At 43.1% G+C, this 25,253-nt stretch overlaps 3 protein-coding genes across 3 annotated transcripts; 1 reads left to right on the top strand and 2 right to left on the bottom strand.

The window, feature by feature from the left end:
• The first annotated feature begins 162 nt into the window (after positions 1 to 162).
• On the top strand, positions 163 to 8,101 carry ndufs1 (NADH:ubiquinone oxidoreductase core subunit S1). The gene is made up of 19 exons (XM_061301156.1): positions 163 to 302; positions 3,001 to 3,077; positions 3,160 to 3,251; positions 3,428 to 3,535; positions 3,615 to 3,691; positions 3,786 to 3,867; positions 3,943 to 4,073; positions 4,170 to 4,355; positions 4,423 to 4,557; positions 4,634 to 4,748; positions 4,915 to 5,060; positions 5,139 to 5,267; positions 6,422 to 6,551; positions 6,637 to 6,797; positions 6,858 to 7,012; positions 7,091 to 7,266; positions 7,343 to 7,477; positions 7,664 to 7,736; positions 7,825 to 8,101. The coding sequence occupies exons 2-19, from the start codon at positions 3,005 to 3,007 to the stop codon at positions 7,914 to 7,916; spliced, it is 2,196 nt and encodes a 731-aa protein (XP_061157140.1). The 5' UTR covers positions 163 to 302; positions 3,001 to 3,004; the 3' UTR covers positions 7,917 to 8,101.
• Positions 8,102 to 13,908: 5,807 nt separating this feature from the next.
• Positions 13,909 to 15,195, bottom strand: LOC133169197 (galactose-specific lectin nattectin-like). Its single transcript, XM_061301182.1, has 5 exons — positions 15,054 to 15,195; positions 14,896 to 14,981; positions 14,694 to 14,825; positions 14,237 to 14,342; positions 13,909 to 14,156 (listed from the first exon to the last, which is right to left on the bottom strand). Exons 1-5 carry the CDS (start codon positions 15,067 to 15,069, stop codon positions 14,083 to 14,085), a joined length of 414 nt encoding a protein of 137 aa, XP_061157166.1. The 5' UTR covers positions 15,070 to 15,195; the 3' UTR covers positions 13,909 to 14,082.
• Positions 15,196 to 15,219: 24 nt separating this feature from the next.
• zgc:110699 (uncharacterized protein LOC325371 homolog) lies at positions 15,220 to 22,807 on the bottom strand. The gene is made up of 8 exons (XM_061301194.1): positions 22,734 to 22,807; positions 22,583 to 22,651; positions 22,338 to 22,394; positions 22,127 to 22,200; positions 21,589 to 21,727; positions 21,152 to 21,245; positions 20,984 to 21,055; positions 15,220 to 16,351 (listed from the first exon to the last, which is right to left on the bottom strand). The coding sequence occupies exons 2-8, from the start codon at positions 22,626 to 22,628 to the stop codon at positions 16,243 to 16,245; spliced, it is 591 nt and encodes a 196-aa protein (XP_061157178.1). The 5' UTR covers positions 22,629 to 22,651; positions 22,734 to 22,807; the 3' UTR covers positions 15,220 to 16,242.
• Between the last annotated feature and the right edge of the window lie 2,446 nt (positions 22,808 to 25,253).

The following is a 25,253-nucleotide window of genomic DNA, read 5'->3' as shown; positions in this document are numbered from 1 at the left end:
TAAACACCAGGGTACGAGACCGATAAATTTAAGGACCAATATACACAAGTTAACTTGAAATTTTAAAATAGTCTCTCCGTATAATGGTTGGATATACTTATCCGATATCTCTTTCAACATATTATGGTTGTGTAACGTTTTCTCGATTCGTCCACTAGATGGCAAAGTTACTTTTAATGTGAATTTCACGTTATCTTGAACGGAAGTTGAAGGGCTAGCCACTTCCGCTAAATACGTCGTTACTTGTGGATTGCAAGAATATAATCACCGCTGTTCTGGTCCAGAAGGCCAAATAGCGACAGGTAATCTGATATATTTGTAATTATTGGAATCTCGGTTGTACAGAAGTAGAAAATGACGTGATATCTTGCGCAGTCCCCGGAGAAGCCCTTTTAACACTAGTATGTCCTTGAATAGTGCGTTTAGCTAATGCCATTCTCCTTCCAGCAAGGAGTCATTTGGCTGCTGCGTGTCACCTATTAGCTTTCAAAGAATGGCAAGTTTTACATAATTCAATGTTAGCAACTACCTGAATCACATTCTTTTATTCCCCAGATGTCTCTCTGAAAGGTTGTTGTACGTCTTGTCAGTAACGCTAGTTTTTGTTGCGATTCTTGGCAGTAAACGTAGTGAATTATTAGAAACACAACTTTTCGTGAGATCATCCGAGATGAAATGATCCCAAGTTCATTTAATTTGTCCAGAAGTTATTACTTATTTACGCCACATTTATTGATCTATGCCAGCTCCTTAAGAGTGACAGGAAAACAACGATGCTCTTCCATTAGATGGCAGATGGTAAACTGAACGTGTGCCTCTACGTGTGCTGTGACATTTTTGGAATGTCTCCATAAATGATAACGTGGTCTGTCTGTCTGTCTGTCTGTCTGTCTGTCTGTCTGTCTGTCTGTCTGTCTGTCTGTCGTTCTGTCTGTCTGTCGTTCTGTCTGTCTGTCGTTCTGTCTGTCTGTCGTTCTGTCTGTCTGTCGTTCTGTCTGTCTGTCTGTCTGTCTGTCTGTCTGTCGTTCTGTCTGTCTGTCTGTCTGTCTGTCTGTCTGTCTGTTAGGGGCGTAAATCGCGGGTTTTGTCACGATACGATATAATATCGATATAAAGAACTACGATACGATATTTGCCGATATCTTAAAGCCTGCTGCGATTCATTCACGATATATCGCGATATAGTGCTCTACGATCGATTTTTTTTTTTTTAAATAAAAAATATAGAACAATATCCTGATTTATAACAATTCAAACGCAAAATCAACAAGGTACTGCAAACTCTTTATTTAGGAAATTACAAGAGTATTGTAGTATACAAATCGCTTACTTTAACACTAGGGGTGTAAATCGCGGGTTTTGTCACGATACGATATAATATCGATATAAAGAACTACGATACAATATTTGCCGATATCTTAAAGCCTGCTGCGATTCATTTACGATATATCGCGATATAGTGCTCTACGATCGATTTTTTTTTTTTTTTTTTTAATAAAAAATATAGAACAATATCCTGATTTATAACAATTCATACGCAAAATCAACAAGGTACTGCAAACTCTTTATTAAGGAAATTACAAGAGTATTGTAGTATACAAATTGCTTACTTTAACACTGAACTTTGATGTCGTGTTTTTTCTTTAAATGTGCGGCGAGATTTGTGCTCCCTGAATATTTGATCACCGCGTGGCAGGATTTACAAACTGCACGTGTCTTGTCCGTTGAGCCATCTTTTCTTTGGAATCCATAGTGCTTCCAAACGAATGACTTGAAGCCTAAAGGGGAGCAAATTTCCTCGTCTCTTTGGACACTAGCCATAGCACCAGCCCAGGAGCCGCGTACTAGTTGTCGCCTCCCCTTTCACGTGCAGGAACGCCGCGCACTGCTCCCTGCTCCCGGAAAGAGGAAGCAAGCAACAATGAACTGGATTTCAAAATAAAGTCGCGTCTAATGTCCGAGGTCAAACACGGCGATATAAATCGATGTTTACCTTTAGCATCGATGCCAATAAATCGTAGAGCATTATATCGATTAATCGATGTGTATCGATGTATCGTTACACCTAGAGATGCACCGATCCGACTTTTTCAGTTCCGATACCGATGCCGTGGCTTTGCGTATCGGTCGATACCCGATACCGATCCGATATTATGGTTGACTTAACAAGCTACATAACTCTACATGTGGAACAGAAAAGACCAAAGGCAATGGCATCAGGCAGACTACACAGTTCTTTGCTCTAAATTAGGGGTGTCCAAACTAACGGTCCAGTTTTTATTGGCCCGCAGCAAATTCTGAAAACATAATTGAATATGGCCCGCACAAGAAGCTTGAGCTCAGCTTCTCAGTTTCCACACTAGATGGAGCCCGCCACACAAAGCGTTTAACGTCCCATTAACCCCCCCCCCCCCCCGGAAGAGAAGCGAACACGCAGCGTTTGACATCCGATTAGACTCCCCCCCCCCCCATTCGGGAGAGAAGCGAACGCGCAGCCTTTGACGTCCCATTAGCAACCCGAAGAGAAGCGAACGCGCAGGGTTTGACGTCCGCTTAGCAACCCGGGGAAGAGAAGCGAACGTTCGCTCCATGTTTGCGTTTGTTTAGAAAACTCTCGTGGCATGCGGCACACGTGCTGCTGATGTATGACGTAACCCGCGTCCCAATAGATTAAGGAAAGTATCGGCTCACAGATCGGCTGTATTTTCCGATACCCGATCCATCTATTTTGTTGATATCGGGACCGATATCCGATCCAGATATCGGATCGGTGCATCTCTAGTTACACCCCTACTAACTATCTATCTATCTATCTATCTATCTATCTATCTATCTATCTATCTATCTATCTATCTATCTATCTATCTATCTATCTATCTATCTATCTATCTATCTATCTATCTATCTATCTATATATATATATATATATATATATATATATATATATATAAATATTATATATACACACACATACATATTGTTGTTTTTTTATTCATGAAGGATCATGTTGCGCCTGCCAAATGTTGGCCGAGCTTTGGCCGGAGCCACCAAGGGCAGCTTGGCTCCATCCTATACCAGTAAGTTGTTTCTTTTTGTGTGAGTTGGCCTGTGTAACATTCGCATGTAAATGGTATTGACGTAAACATGTATTTGTTTTAGTGCCGGTTAACGTGCGTGCTGCTAGCAACATGGTGGAGGTGTTTGTTGACGGGAAGCCAGTGGAGGTGGAGTCTGGTACTACTGTTCTACAGGTAAAATCAACTTATTTGCTTATTCACAATAATTGAATAGAAATATGATAATGCATCAATATTTATAATATTTGAATTGAAATCAAACTAAGTAAACTAAGTTAAACTTGGTAGATTTGGACAACTACAGTATGCGTGTTCATATTCTTATTTTTTTTGTTACTGTTCCTGATCAGGCCTGTGAAAAGGCAGGAATCCAGATCCCACGGTTCTGCTACCATGAGCGCCTCTCAGTGGCCGGAAATTGCCGCATGTGTCTAGTAGAGATTGAGAAAGCTCCAAAGGTATGATATTCCACTTCATCTTTCAGAAATGAGGCTCTTGACAACAGTATGGCTGCTGTAAATTGGTTTCTGCTTGTAGCCGGTGGCAGCCTGTGCTATGCCCGTCATGAAGGGCTGGAATATCCTCACAAACTCAGAAAAGACTCGCAAAGCCAGGTGCAAACCTTGATGCTTGTCAAAAATCAGTCCAACTGTAGCTTCTGTCTTCAAGGTGTTGGTAACATTTCAAACATTTCTTTTGTGTTACCAGAGAGGGAGTGATGGAATTTCTCTTAGCCAACCACCCATTGGACTGCCCAATTTGTGATCAGGGAGGAGAGTGCGACTTGCAGGTAGTTATTGTTTAGAAAACAAAAAGAGAAGAAATCATATTTACTACTCAGCATTTTGGACCGCTGTGCTTTCAGGATCAGTCCATGCAGTTTGGCTCCGACCGCAGTCGTTTCACAGAGCAGAAACGAGCAGTGGAAGACAAAAACATTGGACCGCTCATCAAAACGATCATGACTCGTTGCATCCAGTGCACACGCTGCGTTCGGTAACAGCGATATATGAAATTATGTGATGATATCCAAGTATCAAGATACAAGAGATTCAACTCCAAACAAATACATTCATTCTTGTTTTCTTGCAGATTTGCCAGCGAAATTGCTGGAGTTGAAGACTTGGGAACAACCGGAAGAGGAAACAACTTGCAAATCGGGACTTATGTGGAGAAGATGTTCATGTCTGAGTTGTCTGGAAACGTTATTGATATTTGCCCCGTTGGCGCTCTCACTTCCAAGCCGTATGCCTTCACCGCACGGCCATGGGAAACCAGGTAGATGAAATTACAGGTGAACTGATCCAAAAGAAGGCTTGCATTTGAAATGTTTACCACATTGCAGGAAAACGGAGTCGATTGATGTGTTGGATGCCGTGGGCAGTAACATTGTAGTGAGCACAAGAGGGGGTGAAGTGATGAGGGTGCTGCCCAGGCTGCATGAAGACATTAATGAAGAATGGATCTCTGACAAGACCAGGTAAAATCCCTGCTGCATCAAGCTTATAGCATATTTGTATCACACAAAAAAAAATTGAGCTTGTTGGGTGTTGTAGGTTTGCTTATGATGGTCTGAAGAGGCAGCGGTTGACGCAGCCGATGGTAAAGGATGAATCGGGTCAACTGACCCCAGTCAGTTGGGAGGATGCACTGACTCGTGTGGCTGGAGCTGTAAGTATGATTGCTTGCTGAGCATCCTTAGAAGATACATTTGAAAAGGACTGAGATGCCTTAGTATGAGGGCATGGGAACGACCTCACAGGTTGCGGTCAAAACGGCGGGCAGCTTGGAACGTTGCGATTAACAGACATGAAATCCACGCTGTTTGTGTGTTTAGCTGCAAGGTGTACAGGGCAGCGAAGTGGCAGCCATCGCAGGAGGCTTGGCAGATGCTGAAGCTCTCGTCTCCCTTAAAGATCTCCTCAACAGGTTGAACTCGGAAAGCCTCTGCACTGAGGAGGTCTTCCCCATGGCTGGAGCTGGGTATGTAGAAGAAGAAAAAAGGCTACTAGCCTACCATGCGTCTCCATCTATTTCCCTCTGTTCTAACTCCCTCTTCAGCACCGATTTGCGGTCCAACTACTTGTTGAACTCGCGCATTGCCGGCATTGAGGACTGTGACCTGCTTCTACTGGTTGGGACTAATCCACGTTACGAAGCTCCGTTGTTCAACGCCAGAATTCGCAAGAGGTAAAACACATTACCTGCATGTTCATTTAACCTGCACCGTTCAATTCAATTATTGGGTGTTCAATTCGATTGTATCCAAAATTCTGCCCTTTCACAAATAAGCAGATTGAGCATTGGTATTAAAAATTTCACTCCACAACCAATTGAAAGTACTAAAAATGCACGCGAACCTTTAAAGTTGAACTTAATTTGCTCTTCTCTAAACTTTTGAATCCCCACGACCAAATGTACACTGTTTCAGTTTTTTTTTTTTTTTTACACTTTCCAACAAGAAACTGAGCATCAATATTACAGCAGGTGTTTTGTCTTTTCCAAGAATGTACACACTAAAATTCACTGGCCTCGTTCGTCCAAGAAAAGCTTTATGGGTAGTGGTTGCTAGTTGCATATTCATCATTTTACACGTTAAGTTTTAGTGATTATTTCATGTTTAGTGTCTTTGTACTCTACAACTGTATTCATGACTTGTACTCTACAACTGTATTCATGACTATAACTGTAGTAACATCACTATATAACCAAATCAATCAATCAAAGCATTACAGTTGCACAAATTATAATTCACACTTCAAAGAATAAATCAACAATAGATTAATCAGACTTTTTAATTGGCACTGACATTTTGACAGTGCACAACAGTCCTAACTAAAGCTTCTATGATGAATATAGTTCTCTTGAGCGCACAGTCAAGAAGAGTCACTTTGTTGAACGCATTTCAACAGTGCACAACAGTCTTAAAGCTTCTATGATGACTAAAGTTCTCTTGAGCAAACAGGCAAGAAGAGTCACTTTGCATTACTGCCCTCCGGTCCCGCTACCACTGGTGTGAATCCATTAAGGCTAGCGATAGGATTTACCAAAGCTAGCCCCATCAAACTAACCTTAATACATGCTGTCACGTCAACCGTCTCCGGGTCGCTTTGCGTCATCATAATATCTTGTTTCTGTTGAGTTTTTTTCTGCACCGTTAGGGCCATTTTCGACAGCCGTGATAAGGACATTTACCGAGATCTGAAGTTGGGTAGTGGCCTGACATGAACCATCCATCTCTTATTTGGAGCCTTGCAACGTCGAGGAACTGTTGATTAATCAAGCCCTTTTTAAATGAAAGTTAACATGTCTCTGCCATGCCTTATTGTCTCTACCTGATTCAGCTGGCTTCATAATGAGCTGCGTGTTGCCCTGGTTGGTCACAATATTGACCTGAGTTACACCTATGACCATCTTGGAGAGGAGACATCTGTGCTGAAAGAACTGGCTGATGGAACACATGCATTCTGCCAGGTAACATCTGCTTTAACTTGACATTGGAGTTGCAAACATCACCAAGCTGTATACTTTCCTCACTGGCTATTTTCTCCGCGCGCAGGTCCTCGCAGCTGCAAAGCGTCCGGTCGTCATAGTTGGAAGTAGCGCTTTACAGAGAGAAGACGGTGCTGCTATTTTGAGTTCAGTCTCCTCAATCGCTCAGAATGCCAGAAGCAGTAGCGGAGTGGAGGAAGGGTGGAAAGTGCTCAATGTCCTGCACAGGTATGAAAGGCAGCTATGGTGAATTGGTTGTCAAGTTTCAGTTTCTCTGGGTTTGAGCAGAGTGGCCAGTCAAGTAGCAGCTCTGGACTTGGGCTACAAGGCCGGTGTGGATGCCATCAGGACAAAACCACCCAAAGTCTTGTTCTTGCTGGGAGCTGATAGTGGGTGCATCACACGAGCTGATCTTCCTAAGGACAGCCTCATCATCTACCAGGGTAAATGCACACTCACAGTACTCGTGTGTCCCTAAGTGATGCCAGAGTATACTTGAGTTCCTTTTTCAATTCCTGCAGGTCATCATGGTGATCTTGGCGCCACTATGGCGGATATAATCCTCCCCGGCGCTGCGTACACAGAGAAAAATGCCACATATGTCAATACGGAGGGGAGGAGCCAACACACCCGTGTAGCCGTGACAGCGCCGGGAATGGCCCGAGAAGACTGGAAGATTATCAGAGCTGTGGCGGAGGTGAGCGAAAGATTGCACCAGGCGCCATACAACAAAACGTTGACAGCCACGAAGAGACACGCCTTTGTGCCTGCAGCTGGCAGGTGTGACGCTCCCCTACGACTCGTTGGACGAGGTCCGATCCAGACTTGCTGAGGTGTCTCCAAACCTGGTGCGATATGATGACGTGGAAGAGGCAAACTATTTTAAGCAAGCAAATGAACTTGTCAAGGTAAAATTACATTTTATCGTCTTTCACAGTTTTCTTAGCTTTGTTTTTCTGAGCCACAGTAGTCAGTGCGACAATGACAGCCAGTTGCGTTTCACCAATTGCAATTTAACTTCATCCGTTTTTGTGGATGATAGTTCCAAAATGTACACACATTCACTTGGACGCCATCATTCCTTTCTCCACCAGGGGATAAAACAAGACCTAATTGCGGCGCCTCTGATACCGCCTCAGCTTTCAGTAAAGGACTTCTACATGACGGGTATGAGCAATACTCACAGTTGGAAAGGCCTAAGAAGACTCCAGCTGCCTAAGTCAATAGATTTTCTTCTGTTTCCTTTCTTGTTCAGATGCCATCAGCAGAGCCTCGCAGACAATGGCCAAGTGTGTGAAAGCCAGCAGAGAGGGCGCCACCGCTGTCGATGAGCCCTCCATTTGTTAAAACAGCAATTCGCGTCCATAGACTTTTAGGTCTACTGAAACGATCCACACTTCTCTAAACACAAATTAATTTAAATATGTCATAGTTGTTGTTGTAGACACCTCAGTTACTTTAACTCCTGAAGAACAAACTTTGTTGGGGTGAGGCTTTAATGTACAAAATGAATAAAATATTATCCAAATGGCTTCATGAGGAGTGTATTTAATGGCAATTTTATTATACAATATGTAAGAATTTACATTTAAAGAATTGACATGTATGCTCACCATGTAGACACGTTAGTTTACTTAGTAGTACTGCTTGCAATAATTGCTTTTCATTTCTCATTCACTGAGAAGGTCTGGGGAGGTTTGTGTGACCTCAGGTGGAGCTGTGGCAGGAAACCCCCCACTTCAGAGGAGAGGTCAATTTCACGCGGAAGACAAGACAACTTCTTTGTTGGCAGTCCAGCCAAAGGACAACAAACCATACTGTGTCACTGAGTGCTGACACCTGCTGGACCTTAAAAATGCGACAGGCAAACCTAGTTGGCAACCTCAACTGACACTGATTTGATGACCTATAGTATATACATTAATTAATTTAAGTAATTATATTTTAAATTGTATTCTTTCATATATTCATTTAAATTTAAAATACATTTTATTTTTTAGTTACAGTCAATAAATAATGTGCAGGACTAACCTCAAACACAAGTATTAACGTGGCGGCCAACATAGAACACATATACACACAAACTGCAAAGCCCACCTTTTTTGGTGAAATGTCTGAGTCAGAGAAACGTGTTCTTTGTCACTCTGCATCGCTACCTTTGCAGATAGAGACTGATGTGACCCAAAGCTCCGCATAGAGAATTGGCTTCTTGGTTTTATTAGGCAATTTTGGTAGGAATAAATACCGTATTTTTTTTTATTTTTCGCTCCGGAATATAGGTCGCATTGGCTATAACATGCACGATAACGTGGAAAAAAACCCCATAAATAAGTCGCTCCAGAGTATAACTCAAATTTTGGGGGAAATTTATTCGACAAAATCCAACACCAAGAAGACATGAACGAGCAACAACAGGCTAAACGATAGGTATGCTCACGTGACATTAACACAAACGAAGAGCTGAGAACGGGCCTGACGTAACGTAGTTATTCAAAAAAACTATTAGTCAAAGTCAAAAAAAATTCCATGTATAATGCGCCCCCATTAGAGATGCACCGATCCGACTTTTTCAGTTCCGATACCGATACCGATGCCGTGGCTTTGCGTATCGGTCGATACCCGATACCGATCCGATATTATGGTTGACTTGATTGATTGATTGATTGATTGTATATTTATTGATCCCCAGGGGTGGGGAAATTCAGGCCCCAGCCGTATTCATACCACAGAGTGGGTATACAAAAGACACACAGATGGCATGAGCGCAACTCAATAGGCTCTCATAAGGCTGCCACACAACGGTGCCACAAAGAAAGGCAGAAAGTGCTCAAGATAAAAGCCATCAAAGCAAAACAAAGCTAAAAGACAAAGGAAAAAAAGTAACAGCGGCCAACCAGCACCCCTCAATACAAGAGAACACCCCAAAACACACAAAATAGCCTCCACGGGGTCCATAGACAGGTGTAGGGGCAGTCCAGTTCAAACTTAACAAGCTACATAACTCTACATGTGGAACAGAAAAGACCAAAGGCAATGGCATCAGGCAGACTACACAGTTCTTTGCTCTAAATTTGGGGTGTCCAAACTAACGGTCCAGTTTTTATTGGCCCGCAGCAAATTCTGAAAACATAATCGAATATGGCCCGCACAAGAAGCTTGAGCTCAGCTTCTCAGTTTCCACACTAGATAGAGCCCGCCACACAAAGCGTTTGACGTCCCATTAACACCCCCCCGGAAGAGAAGCGAACACGCAGCGTTTCACATCCGATTAGCCCCCCCCATTCGGGAGAGAAGCGAACGCGCAGCCTTTGACGTCCCATTAGCAACCCGAAGAGAAGCGAACGCGCATGGTTTGACGTCCGCTTAGCAACCCGGGGAAGAGAAGCGAACGTTCGCTCCATGTTTGCGTTTGTTTAGAAAACTCTCGTGGCATGCGGCACACGTGCTGCTGACGTATGACGTAGCCCGCGTCCCAATAGATTAAGGAAAGTATCGGCTCACAGATCGGCTGTATTTTCCGATACCCGATCCATCTATTTTGTTGATATCGGGACCGATATCCGATCCAGATATCGGATCGGTGCATCTCTAGCCCCCATGTATAATACGCACCCTAAAAATGGCATGTCGATGCTGGAAAAAAGCCTGTACCCATGTATAATACGCACCCAATTATTATTATTATTATTATTATTATTATTATTATTATTATTATTATTATTATTATTATTATTATTATTATTATTATTATTATTATTATTATTATTTTAAGTCCCAATGATCGTCACACACGCATCTGGGTGTGGTGAAAGTTGTCCTCTGCATTTGACCCATCCCCGTGTGATTTTGATCCATCCCCTGGGGGAGAGGGGAGCAGTGAGCAGCAGCGGCGCCGCGCTCGGGAATCATTTGGTGATCTAACCCCTCAATTCCAACCCTTAATGCTGAGTGCCAAGCAGGGAGGCAATGGGTCCCATTTTTATAGTCTTTGGTATGGTTTTAACTAGGCTGGATTATTTTTTTATTTTTTTGGCGTTGATTTCTCCGACTGCCCGTAAAGGCACCACCGCGATCAGTTCGTGCGGACATGTGAAAAACGCGGCTCTGTATGGGTGAGAAGTTGAAGTGCCCCTCGTCGTGACTCGGAGCCGCAACAAATGTTTCGGATTTGTGTAGGGTACATTGTGACAGCAAACGAGCAGGTGATCTCGCAAGCGTCTGATACGAGAGCATTGCGTTTGTATGGAGCGTGTTTGAAGTGAACAGCAGAGACGAAAGGAACAAGGCAAAGTGTTGTGAAATAAAATATTACCTGTAATACGCATTTTGTTATTTGCTGAATATATTAAACTATCACATTCATTGTCAGTCAAGAAGAGAAGAGGACTATTCGCATCGGACCCATAGTGCGCATGCGCAGTGATACTGCCTCGGTATGACGTCCAGTCCGCGATGGAGATTAAAAAACAAACAATATTTGACAATAACACAGGTTTCTGCTCCTGTCTTTGGTAATGTCACCCTGTCTTTTTGTTCCACGTCTTTGTCAGCCAGTCCTGTTGTTGGTTTTGTTAGAGAATTATGTTAGTTTATAGGGGTGTAAATCGCGGGGTTTTTTTCACGATACGATATAATATCGATATAAAGAACTACGATATGATATTTGCCGATATCTTAAAGCCTGCTGCGATTCATTCACGATATATCGCGATATAGTGCTCTACGATCGATTTTTTTTTTTTTAATAAAAAATATAGAACAATATCCTGATTTATAACAATTCATACGCAAAATCAACAAGGTACTGCAAACTCTTTATTTAGGAAATTACAAGAGTATTGTAGTATACAAAGTGCTTATTTTAACACTGAACTTTGATGTCGTGTTTTTTCTTTAAATGTGCGGCGAGATTTGTGCTCCCTGAATATTTGATCACCGCATGGCAGGATTTACAAACTGCACGTGTCTTGTCCGTTGAGCCATCTTTTCTTTGGAATCCATAGTGCTTCCAAACGAATGACTTGAAGCCTAAAGGGGAGCAAATTTCCTCGTCTCTTTGGACACTAGCCATAGCACCAGCCCAGGAGCCGCGTACTAATTGTCGCCTCCCCTTTCACGCGCGTGCTCTGCTCACAATACAACAACGCCAGGCGCACTGCTCCCGGAGAGAGGAAGCAAGCAACAATGAACTGGATTTCAAAATAAAGTCGCGTCTAATGTCCGAGGTCAAACACGGCGATATAAATCGATGTTTACCTTTACCATCGATGCCAATAAATCGTAGAGCATTATATCGATTAATCGATGTGTATCGATGTATCGTTACACCCCTATTAGTTTACCAAGTCTGTGTTTTGAGTTCCTCCAATGAACCCTGGTCCAAGCTGCACTTGGTCGCCCTGCTCCTTTCCACACTCCATCCGTGACAAGATTTTCTTCAAAAATTGTTGTACCATGATTTTCTTACAAAAAAAAAAAAAAATTTATTAAAAAAAAAATTGTACCCATGTATAATGCGCACCCTAGATTTTAGGACAATAAATTAGTCCATCGATCGTCCATTGTCAACAATGTGTGCGTGCCACTGACAGCGCTTGCACTTCAAAATATTCCACAGGCCCATATAACGATATATAAATCATATATCTAATAACTATTATATAAGCAATAATATTATCAAACCATCTGTGTCACTCTAAATCATTAAATCCATCGATCAAATTCCTCGTCCTTTGTCAACAACGCCGCACGTGCGCCCTGACGTCAGCCTCGTTATTTCACAAATCTAGTATACCTCACAACACCATAGACACCACCGGTAACATCAAATTCACTTATGAAGAAGAAACCGATCGATCCATAGCCTTTCTAAACATTAACATACACCACACAGATAACGGAGGCATAAAAATAAAAGTACACAGAAAACCCACACACACCGACCAATACCTCCTCTGGACATCAGAACATCCCACTAGACATAAACTGTCAGTAGTCAGAACACTATACGAACGCACAACAATAATCACGGATCCGGAGGACATAACACGCCCTCAAAAAATGTCAGTATCCACAATGGGCAATAACCAAAGGTGCAGAATAGGTAAAAAAACAAAAAAATACCAAACACAGGGGGAAAGAAAGAAACAAACACGGAAACAAGAACCCAGCGGAATGGTGACGTTGCCTTGCCGTATGTGAGAGGAATTACGGAACACATCAAAAGAGCCATGAAAAAATACAACATAAACACACCTATCAAACCACATACAACACTCCGTCAGATACTGGTTCACCCAAAAGACAGAGTCAACCCGGAAAATAAATGCAATTCTATATACGAGATCCCATGCAAATCCTGCAATAAATCATACATCGGGGAGACAACTTCATCACAAGAAAAACAGAACACAAGAAGGAGCGTGAGAAGGAGACAGCAACAAGACAAACAAGAGCAATAAAACAACAAGCAGAACAGGAACACTACAAGTCAGCCATTACCGACCACTGCAAAAAAGAAAATCACATCATGGCTGGATAAAAAAAAACATAGCGGTAAAAGTCGCAGCAGTAACACAGCAGCAACACGGTAGCGCAGCACTAACAGGGCTGGTAAAAAAAAAAAACACCAGTAAAAGAGAGCCGTCGTCTTCATCTTCCTCCTGTGCACTGAAACCATCGAAGTCTTCCTCATCAGTGTCCGATTGGAATAGCGTTAGATATCATTCGCCACACACTTTCTCAGTCTCTCTTTCGTCGTCGCTTTTATGCATTTCTTCTAGCATTTTCCATGATGACGGTCTGTTCATGCTTATTTTAAGTCATGCACAACGCGCTAAGTTACATTAAACTAGCGAGCTACACGTGTAGCTCCAGAGTAGACGTGACTGGGAAATACAGAAAGGAAACACAATGTCATCAACAATGGGCCAAATCGACTGCCTTTCATTTAAAAGCGGGATGATATGCATTTCTTCCCCCCCCCCCATAATGACGGTTTGTGTGTAAAAGCTTCCTTTCACTAATGTCTGTCTTGATCTCGTTCGGTCTCTTCTTTGTGTGAATTATACGGCACTATTTGCCTGCCGGATGGACATGCAATCAACACACCACTTTTCTCCCCAGTGACCGTGTCATATATCCCTCTGCCCAGCAAAGCGGTGCCGCACAACAGTGGTCCACAGCCTTTTTACGAGTGTATAAAAGTGATCAAGTCATCACAAAAACTACGGAAAAAATCCCATATAAACCGCACCGGACTATAAACCGAAGAGTTCAAAATTTGAGAAAAAAGTCACGTCTTATAGTCTAAATCTACGGTAATACACAAACGTTCCCATTTGAATGCAGACAGGTTCCTTGTTTTATTAGAAAGTTGCTTTTTGCTGTACTTTTTGGGGAAAACAAAATGAAAGAGAAAAGAAGCCAAGCTGGAAAATGAAAGACACTGCTAACGTTTGCTCTCGGGCAGCGCCGAGGTGAGGCGAAGCCTGCGAGGTGGGGCCGCCAGCGCTCACCACACGGATGTCTCTCTTATGCAAACGTACGGAAACTCATCCGTGCAGACCATGTCCTCCCAACATCCATCTGGAAAAAATTGGTATTGAAATGCGGCAGCCGGCAGTAACCCAGCCTCATCTCACCCCAATGCTGTGTTGGTGACTCACCGCTTCGATTGATCTGGATGCAGTTGCCGGTGCTGTCGGGCTCTGAGCCGGTGAAAGCTAGGAAATCTTCCGGTGTGCCGTCGGTCCAAATGAAGTTGTTGTCTTCCTGGAAAACAGCACATTGCGTAGGTTTAGCCATGCGCTATGCATTTGTTGTCCTGAGGTTGTGGGTTTGAATCTGGTCTCTGGCCTTCCTGTGTGGGCTTTGCTCCTCCTCGCCATGCTCCTCTGGATTCCTCCCACCTTTGAAAAACATTCATGGCAAGCTATTCTCCATTATCGCCAGGTGTGAATGCAAATGCTCTGCTTGGCTAGCGGGTCAGCATGTACCCCGCCTCTCCAGCCGTCAGGAAAGAGACGACTGGATGGCCTCCAAGTTTAGGACAAGACAAAGTCTGAAGGACAAATTCCTTTTCCATGTGGCACACTTGTCATGAATCAGTGAGAATGAACTCACATTAATGGCATCATGGAGTCCAATCCAGGTGTCGTTCGGGCTGTTGTACGCGAGAATCAGTTGATGAACGAAAAAATTCTCCAGGGCGTTGTGGATGGACACCAGGTTCCCACCCAGAATGTTGCAGACGCTCTGTTGGGAAGGAAGGAAAGCGACTTAATTACGCCTAAACCTACACCCCCCACCCCATCCCCCCGCCCACCTCGGCATCTGCAAAGTTCCTGGCCTCGTGCTGATAGATGTAACAGTTGCACTCCAAGCGAGTCCAGTCTTTGGGGCACCCGTTGCCTGCAACACAAAAACAATTGCGTCTGTCTAGCAACCCATCAAATGTTCAACAAGTGCAAGTGAGCCGCCAACCTTTGACTTTCTCCATGGCTTTGTAGGTGCTTGATAGCAGACAAGGAAAGACCAGCGAGCGTACGTGAAAGACGGCCACTTACGGTTCCGGTCCAGAGTCCGGCGAGGCCGCAGAGGAGGAACAAGGTTTGCAGGTGAAAGGCCATCTGTGCAATCACTTGAGCGCTTTCAACTTTTTTGCTTGCAGCAGTGACGCTTGATAGCAACGACGGCGACTCGCCCTTATATAAGCCGCCAACACCAGTTTGGAATGAATAGCAATTATGCCATCAAATAACGCCCCAGTTTATATGACAATCTTCTGTCACACCCAAAGCAGTTAGGGTTAGGTGGGGCTGCTGGATTCCCGCTCTGCCCGTCCGTCAGCCTGGTAGAGGCCGATGTCACCGAGCTCATTTGCTGGCACCACCTGCACGGACACACGCCCTGCTGCATATTCTCTTCCCGTGCCAGGGCGTTTCCGTCATGATATGCGTGCATTAGTAATTATCGGCTGTCAAGATCCATCCATCCATCCATCCATCCATCCATCCATCCATCTTCCGAACCGCTTAGTCCCCACGGGGGTCGCGGGCGTGCTGGAGCCTATCCCAGCCGTCATCGGGCAGTAGGCGGAGGACACCCCGAACCGGTTGCCAGCCAATCGCAGGGCACACAGAGACAAACAAACTCCGCACAGGGAGGGCCGGAGGTGGAATCGAACCCGCACCCTCCTAACTGTGAGGCGGACGTGCTACCCAGTGCTCCACCGAGCCGCCTGTTATTTATTATAAATAAAAACAATTATTATAAATGATTGACTAATCTAAGGTGTTTATAATGCTTTTCACTGTTTGCCAATGCAATGGTTGCTAGTATTTTTGGGGTCACCGCAAAAGTGTTGCTTTTGAAGCTGCAAGGCTTTGGCCTGACTCCAGCGCTAGGAAATACAAATTCAGATACACTTACAAAATCATTTTCTTTTCTCAAATTGTTGGTTTTGACTCAACCCGGCCTTCTAGAATAGAAGAGAAACTGTACTGTCCATTGAAGCTTTACTCTGAATCCCACTCAGATCGAGGCAGTCCTTGCCAATCACGTTGCAACTCCAATGAATTTTTTTGTATTGAGAAGAAACCAAATCTGTAATTTACATGTCGATTTAATACAGACTCAAGTGCCTCTCGATAATCTGATGAGTGTGTCAAAGTCACCACTGCATTGTTTTTGATCGGGTCAGTTTCTTGGTGAGAGCATGGCGCACAGTCAGCATGTAGGAACGACGGTCAGGCAGAAACCGCTGACGATCCAGGACTTGCCTGTCACACATGGGTGGCAAGAAAAACTTAGTGCGAGTAGTGGTCGCTTCCTGTACTAAAAATCTGTTGAAAATCAGGCATTGCTTTATTTTTTGTGGTCCAACAGAATTATAAAAAAAAAAAAAAAAACTTGTGAAATGGCCAAGACGAAAATCATGGTTATGGCGCTTCAGAATAATTGTCCATTTTGTTGTTTTCAGGTGTTTGTGGCATTATCCCTTCGGAGGACTAAATTGAAACCAAGTTACTGGGCCACATATTTGGCTCAAGAAAACCTTGAGATTTCATGATATGATATCATGAGTCTTCCAACAATCAAAAACACTCAAGAATGCATAAAAACAAAATAATGGACATTGTCCTGATCCAAATCCTATTCACGCTATGTGGAAGGAGCTGAAAAATGCTACTCAGAGTTAGTTCTTGTGGAATGTGCCAAAAATACTTGTCGACAGGTGCAGGAGTCGCATTGTGAGTTACAAAAGTGAATTGCAATATTCTTTGTTTAGAACATCTTAAACACGATTCAGTTTGACCGTAAAAACGAAGTAAATAAGAAAATCTCATATTTTAAATGTCAGTATTTTTACCGTATTTATTCTAATTGTCGCCCATATTGTAATAATCGCCCAGTGTGTGTTAGCGATGACATAAATAAAAAACATTACCTCTAATTATCGCCCATGCTGTTAAAAATTCCCACCAAAACCTTTCCTACGTGACAATTTTCTGTCACACCCAAAGCAGTTCATCGTCTTTTGTCATCAGCAAACTACTTTGTTTGTGTTTGTTGTCACGATCGAGAAAATAATTTCCGGCTTGAATTCTGGCCAGGGACATTCTTTGACTGCCGAACATGGTTGTGGGAACGTGGAGGCCACGGGCCCTCTGCCTGAGGTTCCTAATGACTCCTCTTCCTCACTTTGGATACGTAAACCGATCGGATTACATTGGGGAGGGAGGTGGTGGTGGTTAGTTAGTTAGTTAGTTAGTTAGTTAGTTAGTTAGTTAGTTAGTTAGTTTATTGTTTAGCACATATTATTATATCAATAACTGTGCAAGGAGGGAGACGAAGCCTAGGGCTGGTTGTCAGTGCTGGCCCTCCCAAAAAGGCAGAGTGTCTCAAAAGACTGAAGATTGAATATGGCGAGGTTCGTTAGGCTCCAAGCGCCCTGACGAGCGCCATCTGAATGTAGAAAGCGTAAAGATAGATCAGGCGCCACCACCATGCACCTTCTGTTAAAAATTCCCCCCAAAACTTTTCCTCCACGACCGCATGCTGACGTCATTGCGCAAGTTTAAATATGACAGATTTGACAGCACGTCGAATGTCCCTTTTAAATTGGTTTTCTCCATAAACTATGATACAATTACACTCGTCACTCCGCTACAATATCCTCACACAATTACGTTATCGGGGCGTGCGCTCGAACAAGACGATCGCGATAACATGACGTCCGCAACATGTGATGTCCGACGGTAACGTGTCGCATCGATGGAGCGTCAATTGACGCACCCCGCTCTTAGAGGTAGATCAGAACAGCCGCTGTTCTAGTGTTAAGAACACCAGTGAGATGCAGGTGTTGCATACTACATAAGGAAAATGTACATATCGCCCATTTCAGTGCCCCTTGGCGATCGGACAAAAAGTGTTCTCTATTAATCGCCCCCCTGTTGGACATAAATCTTCTCTAATTATCGCATTTCATACTAGAGTGAAACTCCCTCCATCGTGGGTTCCAGACAGGTTCACAATCACGCTTTTTCACAGCTTGTGGTGATCAACCACTACATAGTAGCACACTTGTTTAGTTTGTGAACAGTGGAAATTTGAAAGAAGAACAGCCAAGTTTTTGTTGAACATTATTGAACGACTGCTGCAGTCCTGCTCAAAAGAGATAGCTATAGGTTAATTTTACAATACCTACACTATCGTTCAAAGGTTTGGGGTCACCGAGACAGTTTAGTGTTTTCCATGAAAACTAACATAATTGCACAAGGGTTTTCTAATCATCCATTAGCCTTCCAACGCAATTAGCAAACACAATGGACCATTAGAACAATGGAGAGATGGTTGCTGGAAATGGGCCTATGTAGATATTGCATTAAAAAAACAGACGTTTGCAGCTTGACTAGTCCTTTACCACATTAACAATTTAAAGAGTGTATTCCTGATTAGTTTAATGTTGTCCTCATTGAAAAAAAATAACAATTTGATTTTAAAAACAAGGACATCTATTTCTAAGTGACTCCAAACATTTGAACGGTAGCGTATCTCTGGAAATAATTATCGATCTATAGTTTAGATGTTAAGTTTGCTAGTTTGGATGACACAAGATCTGTTTACTGTTAAGACAGTGAGGGAAACGCACACTGTTACGCTCACTGTACAATGCTGCTTGTCAGAGTTTTCCAGATTATCTTGACCGTATGATTATGTTGGAATGTAACCTGTAATGAATAACCTAGCTAGATTAGTTTTATGCTTATATTGGAAGGCAACCTGTAATAAATAACCTAGCTCGTCCCATCCTACACAACGTCGTAAAACACCCCCTGCTATGCTTTGACTAGAGGTCAAGGGCTTTCTCTCCATCCAATCCACTCTCACCCCCACCCTGTTTCTCTTAATAAAGATGCTCTTGCAAGAGGCCAGAGTCAGACCTCATTTGATACAGCGACGAATGACTCTCCATCTGCAGGTGTTTCAAAGGGCATACTGTCTCCCGTGTGGTTCTTGCAAAATAAGTTAGAGTGAGCACCACTCTAACACTGCTCATACATTCTCACTATATTGTCTTTGTATTACAGTGCCTTGCGAAAGTATTCGGCCCCCTTGAACCTTGAATATTTCGCCACATTTCAGGCTTCAAACATAAAGATATAAAATTTTAATTTTTTGTCAAGATCCAACAAGTGTCCAACAAGTGGGACACAATCGTGAAGTGGAACGAAATTTATTGGATAAGTTCAACTTTTTTAACAAATAAAAAACTGAAGAGTGGGGCGTGCAATATTATTCGGCCCCTTTACTTTCAGTGCAGCAAACTCACTCCAGAAGTTCAGTGAGGATCTTTGAATGATCCAATGTTGTCCTAAATGACTGATGATGATAAATAGAATACCCCTGTGTGTAATCAAGTCTCCGTATAAATGCACCTGCTCTTTGATAGTCTCAGGGTTCTGTTTAAAGCGCAGAGAGAACCATGAAGACAAAGGAACACACCAGGCAGGTCCGAGATACTGTTGTGGGGAAGTTTAAAGCCGGATTTAGATACAAAAAGATTTCCCAAGCTTTAAACATCTCAAGGAGCACTGTGCAAGCAATTATATTGAAATGGAAGGAGTATCAGACCACTGCAAATCTACCAAGACCCGGGCCGTCCCTCCAAACTTTCATCTCAAACAAGGAGAAGACTGATCAGAGATGCAGCCAAGAGGCCCATGATCACAGACCCATGAACTGCAGATAACTACAGCTGAGGTGGGAGAGTCTGTCCATAGGACAACAATCAGTCGTGCACTGCACAAATCTGGTCTTTATGGAAGAGTGGCAAGAAGAAAGCCATTTCTCAAAGATATCCATAAAAAGTCTCGTTTAAAGTTTGCCACAAGCCACCTGGGACACACACCAAACATGTGGAAGAAGGTGCTCTGGTCAGATGAATCCAAAATCGAACTTTTTGGCCACAATGCAAAACGATATGTTTGGCGTAAAAGCAACACAGCTCATCACCCTGAACGCACCATCCCCACTGTCAAACATGGTGGTGGCAGCATCATGGCTTGGGCCTGCTTTTCTTCAGCAGGGACAGGGAAAATGGCTAAAATTGATGGGAAGATGGATGGAGCCAAATACAGGACCATTCTGGAAGAAAACCTGTTGGAGTCTGCAAAAGACCTGAGACTGGGACGGAGATTTATCTTCCAACAGGACAATGATCCAAAACATAAAGCCAAATCTACAATGGAATGGTTCACAAATAGACGTATCCAGGTGTTAGAATGGCCAAGTCAAAGTCCAGACCTGTCGAGAATCTGTGGAAAGAGCTGAAGACTGCTGTTCACAAACGTTCTCCATCCAACCTCACTGAGCTCAAGCTGTTTTGCAAGGAAGAATGGGCAAGAATTCCAGTTTCTCGATGTGCAAAACTGATAGAGACATACCCCAAGCGACTTGCAGCTGTAATTGCAGCAAAAGGTGGCGCCACAAAGTATTAGCGCAAGGGGGCCGAATAATATTGCCCACCCCACTTTTCAGTTTTTTGTTTGTTAAAAAAGTTGAAATTATCCAATAAATTTTGTTCCACTTCACGATTGTGTCCCACTTGTTGATTCTTGACAATAAATTAAACTTTTATATCTTTATGTTTGAACCCTGAAACGTCGCCATATGTTGAAAGGTTCAAGGCGGCCGAATACTTTCGCAAGGCACTGTATCTTAAAGCTGTATCTAAATGCCTTTACGTAAAAGGTTTTACGTGCATTAATGCTAGATAACATGCCTGAGACCATTTAAAAAGAGTATTTATAGATGACATATCAAGTTATTTCAGTGACCATTCAAGATATTCTTTCTTTAATGGAAAAGAACCATCTGCATTTGTAGACATCTGCAAGCGGTTCACCAACCTGATGAGCTGAAACACTGCCGCTTCCACAGCTAACGCGGTGTCAGCCACTGACAGCTCCCTGAAACCACACCTTCACACATGCACACGTGACTATGGTCATCAGCCCTGAGACTGTGTGGCCCATGTACGGATAATGTATCAGCATTTACTGTATATACACACAAACCTTAAATCAAGGGCCAGTCTCTCTCCTTCTTCTGTTGTCACCTCCCTGCCAATTTCCAAGTCTGCTTTATTGGCAACCAGCACTGCTGGGACAGCTTAGTCACAAATGGAGTGTTAGGACAATTGTATGGCTTTGTTAGAGAATTTAATGAGTAATGTCACGTGTATGCATAAACACTTGTATGTATCTCCACGACACTGGGAGTATCTGGTGACGGAGTGTGCGCGCACGTGTGTCAAGGTGACAATAGGCAGGCTTTCATCCAGGGGTTACACAGAGAGCAAACAGTGAACACGCCGTTCCTGTGCGCATCACACAATGCTGCTGCTGGGGTTTAGCTGGGTTAGTCAGGAGTCAATGTCTTACTTCTGAGGCAACCACGTCGCTGTCAAATTCGTGTGAGGTCTCTCATGTTTGAGAGTTGAGTCCTTTCTTACCCAGACTCCTTTTGGTTTGGTCAATGAGTCTTTTGAGCCGTGAGACCGCCAAGAAACTTTTCCGGTGCGTGATGGAATAGAGCAACAAGAAGCCATCAGCCCAGCGGATGGAAGCCTCCAGAGAAGGCGCACAGTTCTCCTGTCACACTCACACACAATGCCACAAGTCTACTTTAAAGCGCTTCAAGTGAATGAGTAGCCTTTCAGAATCAACATTTTCTATTGCTTACTACAACTACAAATACAACATTGCTATGCAAACGTGGGCCATTTATTAAATGCTTTTATTTAATATAATCGTGAGAGGGTTTTTTTTCATTAAATGCTACAATAATCCTAAAATGAGTACACACAAATGAAAATCTAGTGAAACAAGCATTTTTGATTAAATCACCAATTCTCCAGCAATTGACAACAAGTGAGGCTTAGCATCAGAACATTTGTGTTGACTGGAAATTGAATAATAAGAGCTTACGTAACAAGTTGTGAAGGCTTTGGAATGGGTTTCTGGGTGATGTGACAATATCAACAAATATACCTTAGAAGCTGTATCCAAGATTTCAAGGTCAACAGCTTCCTGGTCGACCAGACGACAGCATCTGTAGGTCACCTCTGTGGTGGAACACATGACTATCGTGAGAGGGAAGAATATATTCTCTCTCTCTCTATATATATGTATATATATATATAATATTCTTGAATGTTAACTCTTACCCTTCTTGTTTATATTCTTGAATGTTAACTCTTACCCTTCTTGTGGTCGTATTCACCAATGAACCGCTTGGTCATGAAACGAACGCACAAGGCTGTGGAAATAAAACAGGCAGATCACACTTCTGCTCAGAAATCACAGAATCAACATCTCAGGAAGTTTAAACTGGTGCTCATCCTCAGTCGTTGTGATGAGTAAATAATACCAATCATATTTTCCCACTTTGTAAAGCGTTAATCAGAGGCAGCCCAACAGACTGAACTGATTTATTTTACACTCTACCTGTCTTTCCTGTGTTCGGAGTTCCCAGGATGAGGATCTTAACCATTTCCCACTTCTGAGAAACTGTTCCTATGTAATGACCGGAGAAAATCAATATAAGTAGAGATAAAGGACTTCACACTAACCTTGACTTGGAAAGTAAAATACCAACTGTAGCTAGGAGGAAAGCTGCTCTTCCCCTGCTGTTGCTTGCCCAATGGAGAGTGACTGACTCTCAGAGATATGAGCCTGCTGGGCGGAGGACAAGTGCACAAAAATCAGCTTCCCAGTCTGGCTGCGGCCATATAAACTTTTCACTGGGCCTTAGACACAAACCATTTATAGACGGCTGCAAAACTGTATACGTCTCCATGTTTTATACTTAACCACTTAATTCTATTTCACATCATAAAAGACATGACGAGTCCCCACTTATTGCCAGGTGTAATAATTCGATACAACAAAGTACTGTAATTTTCAGACTATAAGTTTTCCATAGTTTGGGTGGGGCGGCGACTTATACGTGAATTTTTTCAAATGTATGACATGTATGGGCATGTATGGGGCCTGTATTATATCATCCGGATGCGGAGTCAAATTTTCGAACAACCATTGATGAAATAGATTTGCAGCCATTTTTTGCAAAACAAACCAAAGAAGTGATACATCGGAGCTAGATTTGCTATCAACCAGTGCGTCTAGGGGTCAAGGGGGGAGTTTTGTTGAACAAAAAAGGCATCTGAAGGAGATAGTCAGGGTGTTGCTGCACCTAATTTGACATACAATAGCTTGTGGATCCTCCGCTAGTTGAGTCAAGAGAGTCAACATTTATTGCCTCTGAGTTGTCTGCGTGTAACTTTGTTGAAAAAGACATCTGAAGGAGAAAGACAAGGTGTTGGTACACCTAATTTAACATACAATAGTTTGAGCTGAGGTCGAGTCATTAAAGTGTCGTCACAAATCATTAGCTTTAGCAGAGTGTTCTCACGCCATGTGACCCCAGCGCATGAGCTCTGATCAGCGGAGTGCTTCAAAAGTTGTTTCGAGATGGTTAAAGGTAAGGCATGTTACTCTTTTATCGGTATAATAATAATAATACACTGGGGTTATTTGTAAATCATGATGTAATGTTTATGTAATGTCATGTAGATATAATCGTATTTGCTGATGTACATACACCCTTTGACGACGACTTTAGTGGAGTTTATCTAACACAATCAGACTACGGTGAAACAGCCGTTCATCTACGGTAGTTAATATAAGTGCTATTAGTTAGTGATTTATTTTATGTATGTAACAGATCTCGTGGCCGCGGCCACTAGAAAAAACGAGCCGCCGACACAAGCTGATTGTTGGGAAAATGTATATATATTTTAACATGCGTTCTCTTTTTGTTTCTTTATTGCAATATTACGACAAATCCTTTACCGCAATATTACTACGAATATGTGCTTGCTGCTCTGCTTTGCTGTTCTTATGTTTTACCGCAGAAAAGGTGCGAGGTTACATCTGGGTCGGCGGGATGCAGCTGCAGAGAAAACAATGCCCTGCAACGGCATTGTGTCTATCAATCATCTTTCTTGGTCGAGTGGCTGTCACCGCCCCCTCACACTCTCGACGAACGGAGCGCTAAGAGCGCCCCTGATTTCCTGCCCAACTGGTTGCTGAATTTGCTGAACTCTTAATGCCTCTTCCTATATCGCCATATAAGTATATCACCTGCCGTTTTTTTACGTTTACGAAGCAGAGCCTTCGCGCTTCCCTTTTTCTTTTAGTGGCTTCTGTTTCACTTTGTGGGTAGGGCAAGTCCAAATAAAAAGAGCAAGAATGCAGACAGACATTAGTGTAGTTCGGTCATTGTAAGCTGTCTGTGCTGCACTCCTTGCACAAGCTAAGACTCAATATTCTACCTCACTTGTGGCCTGTCTGCTGATGCTTTTCTCTTAACAGTTATTCAGTCAGCGAATAAAACCTGACAGAAATTGGGGGCTCGTCCGGGATATCCACATGTCCTGAACGGCTTCCGGCGGGACTACTCAACGCAGGAAAAATCCTCGGCCGAGGTAAACAAAAGCCCTTTGACGGGACTGCCTCGAGCAGTCCGGCTGGACACCGGGAGGGCTGCCGAGATCATCCGAGGAAAAGAACCAGCGGACTATGAGTAGGAATATTGATTCTACTAAAGAGGAATGAATGAGCGGTGACAAGAGGTCACTTAAAATGAACAGTGATAAGAGGTCACTTAAAACCTTGGGAATTCTAGACCCTGTCAAGTGCAAATAGGAACAGTTAAATTCCGCGGGGCGGTGCGGAGCCCCCTAACAACTAAGTGTTAGTTAAACCTAGCGATCAATTGTTAGTTAAATTCCGCAAGGAGGTGCGGACTCCTCTGTTATTCCTAAAAGTGGTGAAAAACGCGCGTGGTGTGTTTGTGTACGGTTTGACTGAGAGTGATCTCATTTGAGCTCTCCTCTATATAAAAACACAGGATTGTAAACAGTGGCTTTTTGTGGTTGCAAAGGCAAGAATTCTCCGCTCCCCCCTCCCGGGGAGGTGAAAGGAGACTTACCACACATCGAATATTTAACCACGGTCCTGTGAATAAAGTTGGCTTTAGGACACTGTTCGAACTGCCAACTCCGAAATTTAGAAAACAATAAACCATGGGAAATTTGAACTGTAAGCAAAAGTC

This window comes from Syngnathus typhle, linkage group LG2 (genome assembly GCF_033458585.1).
Source record: "Syngnathus typhle isolate RoL2023-S1 ecotype Sweden linkage group LG2, RoL_Styp_1.0, whole genome shotgun sequence".
In the NCBI taxonomy this organism is placed as follows: Eukaryota; Metazoa; Chordata; class Actinopteri; order Syngnathiformes; family Syngnathidae; genus Syngnathus; species Syngnathus typhle.
This window is presented reverse-complemented; position numbering and strand designations above follow the sequence as displayed.

Bases quoted from the DNA above. Each gene is read 5' to 3' on its own strand.
- ndufs1 (XM_061301156.1), top strand. From the start codon at position 3,005: ATGTTGCGCCTGCCAAATGTTGGCCGAGCTTTGGCCGGAGCCACCAAG. The intron at 4,074-4,169 runs GTAACAGCGATA...GTTTTCTTGCAG, and splicing joins CAGTGCACACGCTGCGTTCG to ATTTGCCAGCGAAATTGCTG. The intron at 7,478-7,663 runs GTAAAATTACAT...TTTCTCCACCAG, and splicing joins AAGCAAATGAACTTGTCAAG to GGGATAAAACAAGACCTAAT.
- LOC133169197 (XM_061301182.1), bottom strand. The intron at 14,826-14,895 runs GTGGGCGGGGGG...CCTTCCCAACAG, and splicing joins GGAACTTTGCAGATGCCGAG to AGCGTCTGCAACATTCTGGG. The intron at 14,343-14,693 runs GTGAGTTCATTC...GCTGTTTTCCAG, and splicing joins GACTCCATGATGCCATTAAT to GAAGACAACAACTTCATTTG.
- zgc:110699 (XM_061301194.1), bottom strand. From the start codon at position 22,628: ATGGTTAAGATCCTCATCCTGGGAACTCCGAACACAGGAAAGACAG. The intron at 22,395-22,582 runs GTAGAGTGTAAA...TTATTTCCACAG, and splicing joins TCCGAACACAGGAAAGACAG to CCTTGTGCGTTCGTTTCATG. The intron at 21,728-22,126 runs GTATATTTGTTG...TGAGTGTGACAG, and splicing joins TCTTGGATACAGCTTCTAAG to GAGAACTGTGCGCCTTCTCT.